The 12112-nt window shown below is 40.7% G+C and overlaps 1 protein-coding gene across 2 annotated transcripts in view; it reads left to right on the forward strand.

Moving 5' to 3' along the window:
• Positions 1-12112, forward strand: part of FOCAD (focadhesin) — a 316407-nt gene that overhangs the window by 150562 nt on the left and 153733 nt on the right. For both annotated transcript variants that reach the window (XM_030294286.2, XM_030294287.1), the window contains one exon: positions 602-728. In XM_030294286.2, the coding sequence (XP_030150146.1) occupies positions 602-728 (127 nt within the window). The remainder of the gene's footprint in view (positions 1-601; positions 729-12112) is intronic.

The raw sequence follows: 12112 nt of genomic DNA on the forward strand, positions 1-12112 counted from the left end.
TGGAATAGAGGAGAGGAGAGGAGGAGCCTGAGTGCGTGAATCCAGCAGAGTGCCTGGCATGAGATAGGTGTTTGGTCAGTTACGATTCATTTCATTATTTTTATCATCGTCCTCAGCATCAGCATCATTATTGTGATAGGTGTAACCCCCTTAGTTTCGCTACTGTCATAAATGACCTTCTGATACGCAATCCCTGCTTTTGTAGTCAGTGGCTGATAACCAGAGCAAGGGGCAGGCAGGAAATAGCTCTATCTTTTACTGATAATCTCAGTGAGGTCAGTCAGTTCTTTTCACCATTACCGGAGACTTGAGTTTGTGTCAATTCAGACAATAGGATGTACGGCTTAGGGAAGAGTAACATTTGTTAGCACGGGTCCTCTTTTTTGGATAACATTTCTGTATCAGAAATGAGTCTCCGGTTACAGCAGTAACGACGATGATGCGAATCTTTGACGAAAACATGCATTCGTATCGGAGGGTCAGCGTTCAGTGGGCACAAGCGTAAAGAAAAGCACGAACGCTCTCTGTTCAGGCAGATGTCCTGGGAGTGCACCTGCGCTCTTCGACTTTAATCTGGTCTCTGAACGATCGTTTCTCACAGGCCCTATCAGCACGGAGCAGACATGTTGGCAGCCATTTCCCAGGTGTTGAATGAGTGCACCAAACCTGACCAAGCCACTCCAGCAGCCTTGGTGCTACAAGGTCTTCATGCCCTCTGCCAAGCTGAGGTAGGCTTTTCAACACTGTTTTGGATAGTTTTGCAGAAAATGTTTTACGAGGCATACGAGTTACCAGGCTGCAAGTTCAGAGTCGAGTAACTAAGCGCTGGAATAGTCACTCCCAGGGATTCTTGTTGGGGAAGGGAAGCAAGACCTTCTACGTTAGAAATCCTTTCTGGAGGGGAGTCTTGAAATGTCGGGTTCTGTGGACGTGCTCCAGAGGCTAAAGAAAACCACTGTATGCCGTTCCCTGTTCTTACTTGTCGTTGGTAACGTAGAAGGGAGAGTTAGGCTCTTGGAGCTCTCGAGTCTATTTGCTTCTTAGTTTGGTGATCAGAGAGGCTTAAGAAGCAGAGGAGAAGGGATTGGCATAAGCCAGCGGGAGTTTTATAGCCAGCAAAAACGATTGTTGGCCCGACGACTGGCCAAGGATTGTTTCTTTCCTGGTGATCAGTTTGGGTGGGATGGATTGATGTTAGACTTGAGCCTCCAAATTGTTTCCTGAACTTCATACCACTCCCCCAATCACAACACAGCAGAGAGAATCCTTAACCGTTTTGGAGAAATGCGGTAAAATTATGTCAGTGATCATTTATCAACCGAACCAAAGTTTTCGCACAGTGAACATACTTACACAATTGTAGTCTTTTAGTGACTGAGACTAGGTGGAATTCTCTTAGCTTATGGCAATTATGGTTGATATGATAATGAATATAATGATTCAATAATACAGGCAGTGACTGTATTGAGTGTTTATATGCCCAGGTTCTTGTGCAAAGTACTTTCCATTTATGTTCCTCATTAATTCTGCAATAGAGGGGTTATAACATCATTTTATAAATGAGGAAAATAGTCCTTGGAGGGAGGTTGTTCACTCAGGATTTTGGTATGAGAATAAACTCATTTTCTTTCTTTTTTCCTTTTTTAAATGTTTTTACGTTTATTTGTTTTTGAGAGAGAGCACAAGTGAGCAGGGACAGAGGGAAGAGGAGACAGAATCTAAATCAGGCTCTAGGCTCTGAGCTGTCAGCACAGAGCCCGACAGGGGCTCGAACTCACAAACCGTGAGATCACGACCTGAGCTGAAGTCGGACGGTTAACCAACAGAGCCACCCAGGCGCTCCTAAAAGTAATTTTCTCTTGGATAAACACTTATTTTAGCAGAGAGCGAGCACTGTCACTGTTTAGAAACCAATGCGTGCTAAGGGCAATGCTTTTAGACCACATGCCCAGTAGTTGACAGAGTTGTTAAGGGTTTCATATTACAGCAGGGGACTACTATACATGACCAAGGACTTTTGTTCTTTACTGTGTCAGTCAGTCATCCGGAATTGCAAAGTGTCACTTTAATAATTATATTACTTTCATAATAAATAATTCTTAACGTTATTTTGAAATGTGTTTTCAGTAGAAGCTTTGAGAGAAGAGAGAATTGTATACGTTTACCTCTGAATGGTGATCACTGTTACCATTTTGGGAGTATTTCCTTTTCATTATTTTTTCCAAACAGAAATCAGCTCATTTCCGAAATTAACTTTTTCCCTCTAACGAATGGTAATTTTGTCTGACTGGGGCTGTAATTCCATTGTGTTCTCCACCCATTCAACAGCTCTGTTGTCTATAGATGCTTATTAACTCATAAGAAATGCTCAGTGTGTGGCGTTAGTTTTCTCATTCCGTTTCTCTAAGATACCATTAACTTGAGGAAGTACTGGAGATAGGAAAAATGTTGCCTGATGTGGTAGGAAGCATTTTCGTTTTGGGGCAGTCATGGGACTGTACCTGGTATATATACCAGTTACTAGTTACGTGTCCTTTGGTTAGTTTACTTAACCTCTGAGCCTCTGTTGCTTCAAATGAAGATAAAAGATTACTCAACACACACACACACACACACACACACACACACACACACACACACACCACACAAAACATACCTGGTATAATGTCTACCCACACGGGTGCTCTTTAAATGTTGAGGTTGCTCCTGAAAGGTTGGTACACAGTTTGATATACTCCATGCCATCAAGGAGGTTCAAAGTCATTTGTTTCTTGTTTAATCTTTTCTCTACAGCTCATGTATGATAGTGACTTGACTTCTTCCTGCAAATGGGATCCTGTCCTTTCAGTGCTGAAGCTCTTGTTGCCTCTTTCTTTTTTTTTTTTTTTTTTTTTAATTTTTTTTTCAACGTTTATTTATTTTTGGGACAGAGAGAGACAGAGCATGAACGGGCGAGGGGCAGAGAGAGAGGGAGACACAGAATCGGAAACAGGCTCCAGGCTCTGAGCCATCAGCCCAGAGCCCAACACGGGGCTCGAACTCACGGACCGCGAGATTGTGACCTGGCTGAAGTCGGACGCTTAACCGACTGCGCCACCCAGGCGCCCCGCCTCTTTCTATACTTAAAGGAGATAATTTGAGATGGTTGAAATCTAGTCCCCCGATCCAAACTTCTACCCGTAGTACCATATGCCGTGTAAATCCATTCAGGTTGTCGTAACACAAATAACTTAAACTGGGTAGCTTATTAACACACATTTATTTCTCATGGTCTGGAGGCTGGTAAGTTTGAGATCCAGATTCACTGTCTGGTAAGAGCCTGCTTCTTGGTTCGTGGACCACTATCTTGATGGATAGCTTTCTTCTTGCCATAACCTCACATGCTGAAAGGGAAGGATAGCTCTCCAGAGTCTCTTTATATGGGCATCAATCCCAGTCATGAAGGCTCTACCCTCATGACCTAGTCATCCCCTGAAGATCCTAGCTCCTAAAACTATCGCCTTGAGAATTACGATTTCAATATATGAATTTTGGAGGGGATACGAATGTTCAGCCTACAGCAGCTTCTTTGCTTCTCACGTTCCACCGTCTTGTGGAGGAATGGAGACATCATGTCTAGGTATTTTAATTAAGGAGGCTTGTGTCTTACTTTGATACCTTAATACTTTTTCCTCTGCTTGGTTAAAGGCACGTCACTTTTCCATTGTGTCTCACCCCTTCCCCTTCTGTTTCTTTTCATGTTATGAAATCCAAATCCCACATGATATTTTTATCAAAAATTTGCTTTTAAAACACTTCAACTGCCATGTTGCAAATGAAAGAAGAAATCCTACGTGTCTTTCTAACAAAGGCACGCTAACCTCTTTTAATCCTTTCTGTGAGAATAAATCATAAAACAACAGCCCCAATCCGTTAACTTCATTTATTACAAAGAATATTTTCTGGGGCACCTGGGTGGCTCAGTTGGTTAAGTGTCTGACCCTTGATTAATGTCACGATCTCATAGTTTGTGAGTTCAAGCCCTGAATTGGGCTCCGGGCTGGGGATGTGGCACCTGCCTAGGATTCTCTCTCTCTTCCTTTCTCTCCCTGCCCCTCCCCTGCTCTCCCTCTCTCTCACTCAAAACAAAACAAAAAAAGAATACTTATTTTCATTTCCTTCTTTTTCTTTTTTTAAAGGTTATTTATTTATTTTGAGAAAGAGCAGGGGAGGGAGGGAGAGAGAGAGAGAGAACGAACCCCAAGCAGGCTCCACACTGCCAGCATGGGGCTGGAACTCATGAATTGTGAGATCATGACTTGAGCCAAAATCAGGAGTCGGACGCTTAACCGACTGAGCCACCCAGGTGGCGCATCTCATCCCTTATTTTTCATCTTTCTTGTCTGGGGGACAACTCCACTATTTTATTGATATTTACTAGAGGCAAATAGTGTTATTTACCATCTTTTCCTCATGGATAGTACAAGTGTCCCAGGTTGTGGAATTTGTTCAAACTGACTGCATCACAGTTAATTTTGGCAACAGAAATATGCTCTTAAAAAAAAAATGTTTGGTCATGAATAGCTCTATGTTCATTTAAATAAGTAGAAATAATCTGTTTCCCCTTGACGAGCCTTGATGGTAATTAATATATCTTTGGGTTTTGTTTAAGCCTTTCCAAGCTTTTTTGGTATGTGTTCATTATTTGTGAAGCTGCTGCTGTTATGTCCTGCGATGTGTGTTAAAGTTGCAAAAATATACTCAGTTTGGTGGCTCTCACCAGGCCACATCCACTAAGTTTGGCCTAGCCTTTTTCTCCTTTTTTTTTTTTCCTGCCAGCATGCTATCCACAGAAGCCAGCATGCGTTCTGTGAGGCCATTTATTCTGTCTTCTAATTGATATCATGTGTGAAACATTGATGGTTGCCAAGCGTTTCAAGAATGAAAATATTCAGCATCGTTCTAAATCTATTTCCCAGTAGCATTTGGTAGTAATTTGTCTATCCACTGCTTTTTAGATCCTTGACTGTCAAATATAATTAGGAATGTAGAAAGCCTAAAACAGTGAAATTTTAGAAACCAGTGGGGAAAAGAGAGTACCATTGAACAACCCTATCTTTTGGAAAGTACCTCATTTGGAAAACCATCCCAAATTGGATTTCGTTGGGCTTTCCCATCCTTGCCTTTGTATAGGAAGCAGAGCTCTTTTTCTGAAGGTTGACAGGGAACCCCTCAGGTTTGGAGTCACAGTCATGAAATTCATTTGTCCTGGAGGGCGAGATTAAGCCTGCAATGACTGCTGCTTAATCATTTATCATGGTCTCCAGTGAGAGATTGAAAGGATGGATTCCATGTAAATGTCAGCTCTGTCAAGGTGAAGACTGTAGTTCCAATATGGGGTTCTTCTGTGCTGCTTTACTAAACAATTAGAAAGGGGAAATTCTAGGAATCTTGGTTAATTACAAAGACAAGACTGTAGTTTCCATTCGGGAACTGGAGAAGAAACGTACTCTTTTCTTAACACTATTGGTGTATTGATTTAGGACTTCACACATGGTTTTTGTTTGCTGTTTGTTTTTGTACACGGAACTATGTGAAAGTTACAGCTACCATTTCTTGGGTACCTAATGTGAATTTGGACATTTTGTGATGTGGGGATTCATTCTTTTTTTTTTTTTTTTTTTAACAGAGTGAGCGAGCAGGGGAGCAGGGCAGAGAGAGAATCTCAAGCAGGCTTCAAGCTCAGTGCTAGAGCCAGATAGGGGGCTCAATTCCAGGACCCTGGGATCATGACCTGAGCTGAAATCAAGAGCCAATGCTCTATCAACTTGAGCCGCCCAGGTGCCCTGGGGAATTCATTTTGTTTTGAAGAAACAGTGGCTCTGGTAATTCGAGTAACTTTACAAGGTTCACATGGCTCATAAATGAAAGAGAAGGAAAGTAGATCTAAGACTCGCTCTGAGTCTGACACTCTTGTTAGTTTGAGGCTTCCTTCCTTTGAAAAATATGAGCTTGAAAGAAGAACCTTCCTCTGCCTTCAAGCTGAGGGTTTGCCATTTTAAAAGGAAAATTAATATTTTTGCATTATCTTTTTCATATTTTTTTCCATTCAGGCTTCTCATCTCATCACTTTTTTCCCCATTCCATCCCCATTTGCCTTAATTTCCTTTTTCTTTTTTAAAGTGTATTGTTACTTATTTTGAGAGCGAGTCAGAGTGCCTGCAAGGGGAGAGAGGGAGAGGGAGAGAGAGAGGCAGAGAGGGAGAATCCCAAGCATCGTCAATGTTATAACATGTATCAGTACATCATTTATTTCTATGGTTGGGTAATATTCTGTATGGCTGCTCTACATTTTACCCATTTATCAGTCAATGAATGTTTTCCTTTTTTTTTTTTTTTTTTTTTTTTGGTCTGTGAATAACGCTGCCATGAACATTCATGTAGAGATTTTGGCATAGACCTATGTGTTCCTGTTGGCGAGGTACACACCCAAGAATGGAATTGCTGGGTCCCATGCTCCCTCTATGTTTAACTGTTTAAGAAACTGCCAGACTGTTTTCCAAAATGGCTGTGCCATGTTGCGTTCCCACCAGCAGTGTATGAAGGTTCTAATTTCGCTGCTTCCTCGGCAACACTTCTTCTTAGCTGCCTTTTTCCCCCCTGTTTTTCTTTCTTTCGTTTTTTTAATGTTTGTTTTTGAGAGAGAGCACGCTTACGTGCATGCATGCAAGTGGGAGAGGGGCAGAGAGAGGGGGGACAGAGGATCTGAAGCTGGCTTCACTCTGACAGCAGAGAGCCTGATAGGGAGCTTAAGCTCCTGAACTGTGAGATCATGACTTGAGCTGAAGTCAGATGCTCAAGTGACTGAGCCACCCAGGCACCACCCCTTTTTCCTTTTTTCTAACTGTAGCCATCCTAGTGCATGCGAAGTGGGATCTCATTTAAGGCTTTGATTTGCATTTGTCGGATGATACTAAGCTTTTCTTATGTTTCTTGGCCACTTATATGTCTTGTTGGAGAAATGTCTATTCTGATCCTTTGACTATTTTCTTCTTTATAGCATTTAACTTGCCTTGTCAGCCAAGTTGCATTTTGTTCCTATAGGAATGATTAGTAAATGTTCTTGTACTTCAAAGTAAAGGAGACTGGGAAATCACGAGCTTTTTTATGGACCTTTTGGTACAAAGGGAGCTTATCAAAACATATGAAACATTAGAGGAAGACCCATATGTTCCATTTTACTACTCTGTCTACATATTACGTTTTCTTTGTTTTTAATGAAATTAGCAGAATGTTTTCATTTTGGTTTATGTACAACTATCAGAGATGTTTTAATAATAGTATTAGTAAACATATACTGATTTACTGAGTGTTTTCTGTATAGTAACCGTTATATACTACAATCATTATATTTATTATCTCATTTAATCTTAAAAAAAAAAAAGCTTTCTGAGTGCAAGGTACTGTTTTCTTCTGGGAGGCTGACAGTGGTTAAATTAATTGCCAGAGGTCATTAAGTTAACGCTTGATAGAGCCAAGATTCAAACCCAGATCTGTCTGAATTCATTTGTTTTAATTTAAAATTTTTTGCATGTTTATTTATTTTTGAGAGAAACAGAGCACAAGTGGGGGAGGGGCAGAGAGAGAGGGAGACGCAGAATCCGAAGCAGGCTCCAGGCTCTGAGCTGTCAGCACAGAGCCCGATGCGGGGCTCAAACCCACAAACTGTGAGGTCATGACCTGAGCTGAAGTCTGGTATTTAACCTACTGAGCCACCCAGGCGCCCCCAGATCTGTCTGAATTCAAAGTCTACATCTTAATCACCTTTAAAAAAAAAACCCTAGCTTTGTTGAGAGATAATTCACAAACTACCACTATGTGTTTTTATTACTCATGTTTGTGTTCAGTTGACCTTGTTATGGTGTGATATTATTCAAGAAATCTTTTTATGAGTGTGATATTTGTACTCATTTCCCACACGTCTTCTCCGTTTCCTTTGTGATTGGTTTACTGCACGAGATTTTTACATAACTTAGGCTTTGCATAAAGATCCTAATGAAAAAGATATTTTGAGATAAATTGTTTGTAGTGTTTTTACTGATTAAAAATTAGATGATAAGCTTGAAAGATGCGCTGCAGTGTTTTTATATCACTCTGTAGACATTTGGTTTTTAGAGCATCACATTTACTTTGAATAATGAAAAAAAATGAAAAACTTGTCACAAAAGCGTTTTCATTTTGTTCGTATTCCTTTCCATTGTATTTTCTTTACAAATATATTTTTTCTACCTTCTCTACATTTTACTGGGATTTTTTTTTTTTTTTTTTTTTTTAAGAGAGAGCACAAGTGCTCATGAGGTGGGTGGGCCAGGGAGAGGGAGAGAGAATCGTTGTTTTTTGTTTTGTGTTTTGTTTTTGAGAGAGAGAGAGAATCTTAAGCAGGGTCCATGCCTAGCACAGAACTCTATGTGGGGCTCAGTGTCACAACCATGAGATCATGACCTGAGCCAAAATCAAGAATCAGACACTTAACCGGCTGAGCCACCCAGGCACCCCATGGCTGGGAATATTTTCGATGTTGCTACATATTGTAATGACTTAATCCCATTGAGCAAAAGTATCATCAGTAATCAAATAATTCATTTTTGATTGGGTTTTTAGTTGCTTCCCACTTTCCCCGCTTTGTAGTTAATAGTCTAGGAAGTCATGACAGAGGTAAAGTTTTAACTTTCTTTTGGATTATGTTCTTAGAATAAATATTTTAGAATTTTAAGGATATTTTTATGATCTTATTAAATAGTTCACTTATTGTTGTAGTAACTTTCCATGTTTACCTGGGCATGAGAAAGAGGAAGAGTGTTGCAATTTGTACCCAAGTTTCTGCCAGTATTATTTGTTACCAGGGAGAACAGTTCAGTTGTGTCACTACCTCATTAACTTCAGCGTAGCATTTCTTTTGTCATGAACATTCTGCTTGCTACCAGGAGCCCATAATCCCTTATGTCCTAAAATGACAAGTTGTCATTAAGGAGACGAAAAATCTACATTGTTTCCCCGTAGTGAGTTTGCCTATGTACATTTAGCTTTAGGGCTTTAGAGAATTATTAATAAAGGAGGCAGAGTGGTGATTTAATTCAATATAGATGTTTAAGTAGAAGTTATGAAAAGTTAAGTATATTTTAGTTTTAGTTTTATATCATTTGTGTATTGTTATGAGTGCTTTTGAAATTCATCTTGTTGAGATCATATTAAATCCAAACCAGCATTTTTTGGCTTTTATGTATATATTTTTAAACATTTATTTTTGAGAGAGAGAGAGAGAGAGCACAAAGCAGAGGGAGAGGGAGACAGAGAAACCAAAGCAGGCTCTGAGCTGTCAGCATAGAGCCAGATGTGGGGCGTGAACTCACCAACAGTGAGATCATGACCTGAGCTGAAGTGGGACGCTTAACCACCTGAGCCACCCAGGTGGCCCATATATATATATATATAAAACAAAACAGTCCTTGTTTTACTTTATAGATTTATGGGTTGTAGGTATAAAAGGGGTCCATTCGTCTCCTAATCTCATGCAGTTTGCTGCCTTTTCCAGAAGAAGTTCAAGTAGAAAGGGTTGGAAGCCTTTCAGAAGTGTTCTGCCACATTGTCATTTATTCATCCTCTGATGAGTAGAGGTGGGGAGGAGAGAAAGGGAAGAGGTCATGGTGTGGCTTCCCCCTCAAACCCTGTGGCCACCACAGAAAACTTTAGGCAAGGATTCCTTAGGCAGAAAACAAAAAGCTTTAACCTTAAAATAAAAATATTGACAATTTAAGCCAGGATGTTCAAGGCTCTCTGGGTATAAAGATTTATGAGCCATTTTGGGCCTAGGAAGTCACAGTCTAGGAGGAGAGAACACTGTGTTAAGTACACATATCTCCATATCTCTGTCTCTATAAATTTCCCTTTTCTTGACATTTCATATAAAAGGTGCCATATAATAGGTGGCCTTTTGTCACTGGCTTTTCATTAGCATAATGTTTTCAAGGTTCATCTATGCTGTGGCATGTATCAATATATTATTTGTTTTGCAATGTTAAAAAATGTTTACTTATTTTGAGAGAGAGAGAGAGAGAGAGAACATGAGCAGGGGAGGGGCAGAGAGACAGAGACATAGAAAGAAAGAGAAAGAGAGAATCCTCAGCAGGCTCCATGCTGTCAGCACAGAGCCCGACATGGGGTTTGATCTCATGAACTGTGAGATCATGACCTGAGCTGAAATCAAGAGTGGGATGCTTAGTGAACTGACTGTAGACACCCCTACAATATTTTTTATAGCTGGGTAATACCACGATTTATTTATCCATTCATTAGGGGGTGGACATTTGGGTTTTTCCCATTTTTTTGGCTATTATGAATCATGTTGCTGTGAACATTCATGTGCACGGTCTTGTGTGGACATATGTTTCATTTTTCTTGGCTGTCTATCTAAGAGTGCATTTGCTGGATCATATAACTCTATGTTGAACCGGGTGAGTGATGGCCAGACTGTTTTCCAAAGAAGCTGTACTGTTTTACCGACATCTTTCTTCTCTTCTCCCCAGATAACGCAGAGACTTCTAGGTAGCCATGGCCACTGGAGCATTATTAGCTGTTACCTACATTCTTAAAAAATGCACATGATGTGGATAGTCCTTTAAGAATGAGAACATAAGAACATTTGGTCACAGAGGAGCATTGCTAGGAAAGAAGGGCCACCCTGGCCAGTTGTTTCTTTCGAACTTTCTTTGGGGCATTGTTGCCTTGCTGCTCAAAATGATTTTGTCATCTGCTTTTGGGACATTGCCAACCCTTGTCTCACTAGGTGTCCTTTAATTACTGTTTGACCAGTAATTAATAACAATCCTGAATGGTGTAATGTTTACCATACTAAGGATGTTTGTCTTCATAAAAACCAACATTTCTATAAATTAGAGCTTGAAAACTTAGGGCCTCTTTTGTTTGATTATCCTGGGATTAATATCTTACATTCTAATGTTAATGAAAAAGAGAAGCAACTGGCTGGCTCAGTCAGTGGAACGTGTAGCTCTACATCTCTGGGTCGTGAGTTCAAACCCCATGTTGGGTGTGAAGATTACTTAAAAATAAAATCTTGAAAAAGAGGGGCGTCTGGGTGGCTCAGTCGGTTGAGCGTCCGACTTCGGCTCAGGTCATGATCTCACGATCTGTGAGTTCGAGCCCTGTGTCGGGCTCTGTGCCGACCGCTCAGAGCCTGGAGCCTGCTTCGGATTCTGTGTCTCCCTCTCTCTCTGCCCCTCCCCCACTCATGCCTGTCTCTCTCTCTGTGTGTCAAGAATAAATAAACATTAAAAAGAAAAATCTTGAAAAAGAAAAAGAAAAAGACGGCTATCTACTCTTTCTTGATAATCAGGAACATCTTGAAGTACCTGGCCTGCTTTACCATATGGCAATGACCACTTGGTGCTAAGTAGCACGTAGCAACTTCCTTTAGACGAGCATGTGCTCTAATTTGCTACTGTTCCTTGGCTTCTGGATTTACATGACCTGCCTGACTCAGGTAGTCCTTGCAAGGATGTCCCTTATTTTATTTTATGTTATGTTATGTTATGTTATGTTATGTTATTTTATTTTATTTTAATTTTTTTGAATCTTTATTTATTTTTGAGAGAGAAAGAGTGCAAGCAGGGGAAGAACAGAGAGAGAGGGAGACACAGAATCCAAAGCAGGCTCCAGGCTCCGAGCTGTCAGCACAGAGCCCGACTCGGGACTCCAAGCCACGAACTGTGAGATTGTGACCTGAGCCGAAGTCGGACGCCCAGCCGACTGAGCCACCCAGGCACCCCAAGGGTGTCCCTTATTTTAATATTACAAGTAATTTCATATAAGCGATCTCAGTTTGTCTTTGTAACAACTCTCCTTTCATCTGTCCAAACCACTATGATCGGCTGGTCACCATGGAAAAAGGTCAACCTTGTTGGTCATCTGGAAACATACACCCCACTGCAATCACTAAGATTAAAAAGACCGACAATACCCGATATTAGAGAAGGTGTGAGTATCTCCTACGTTGTTGTCAGGAATATAAAATGATGCAACCACTGAGGAAGAGTATTCAGCAGTTTTTTGGTAAAGA

Source organism: Lynx canadensis, chromosome D4 (assembly GCF_007474595.2).
Source record: "Lynx canadensis isolate LIC74 chromosome D4, mLynCan4.pri.v2, whole genome shotgun sequence".
In the NCBI taxonomy this organism is placed as follows: Eukaryota; Metazoa; Chordata; class Mammalia; order Carnivora; family Felidae; genus Lynx; species Lynx canadensis.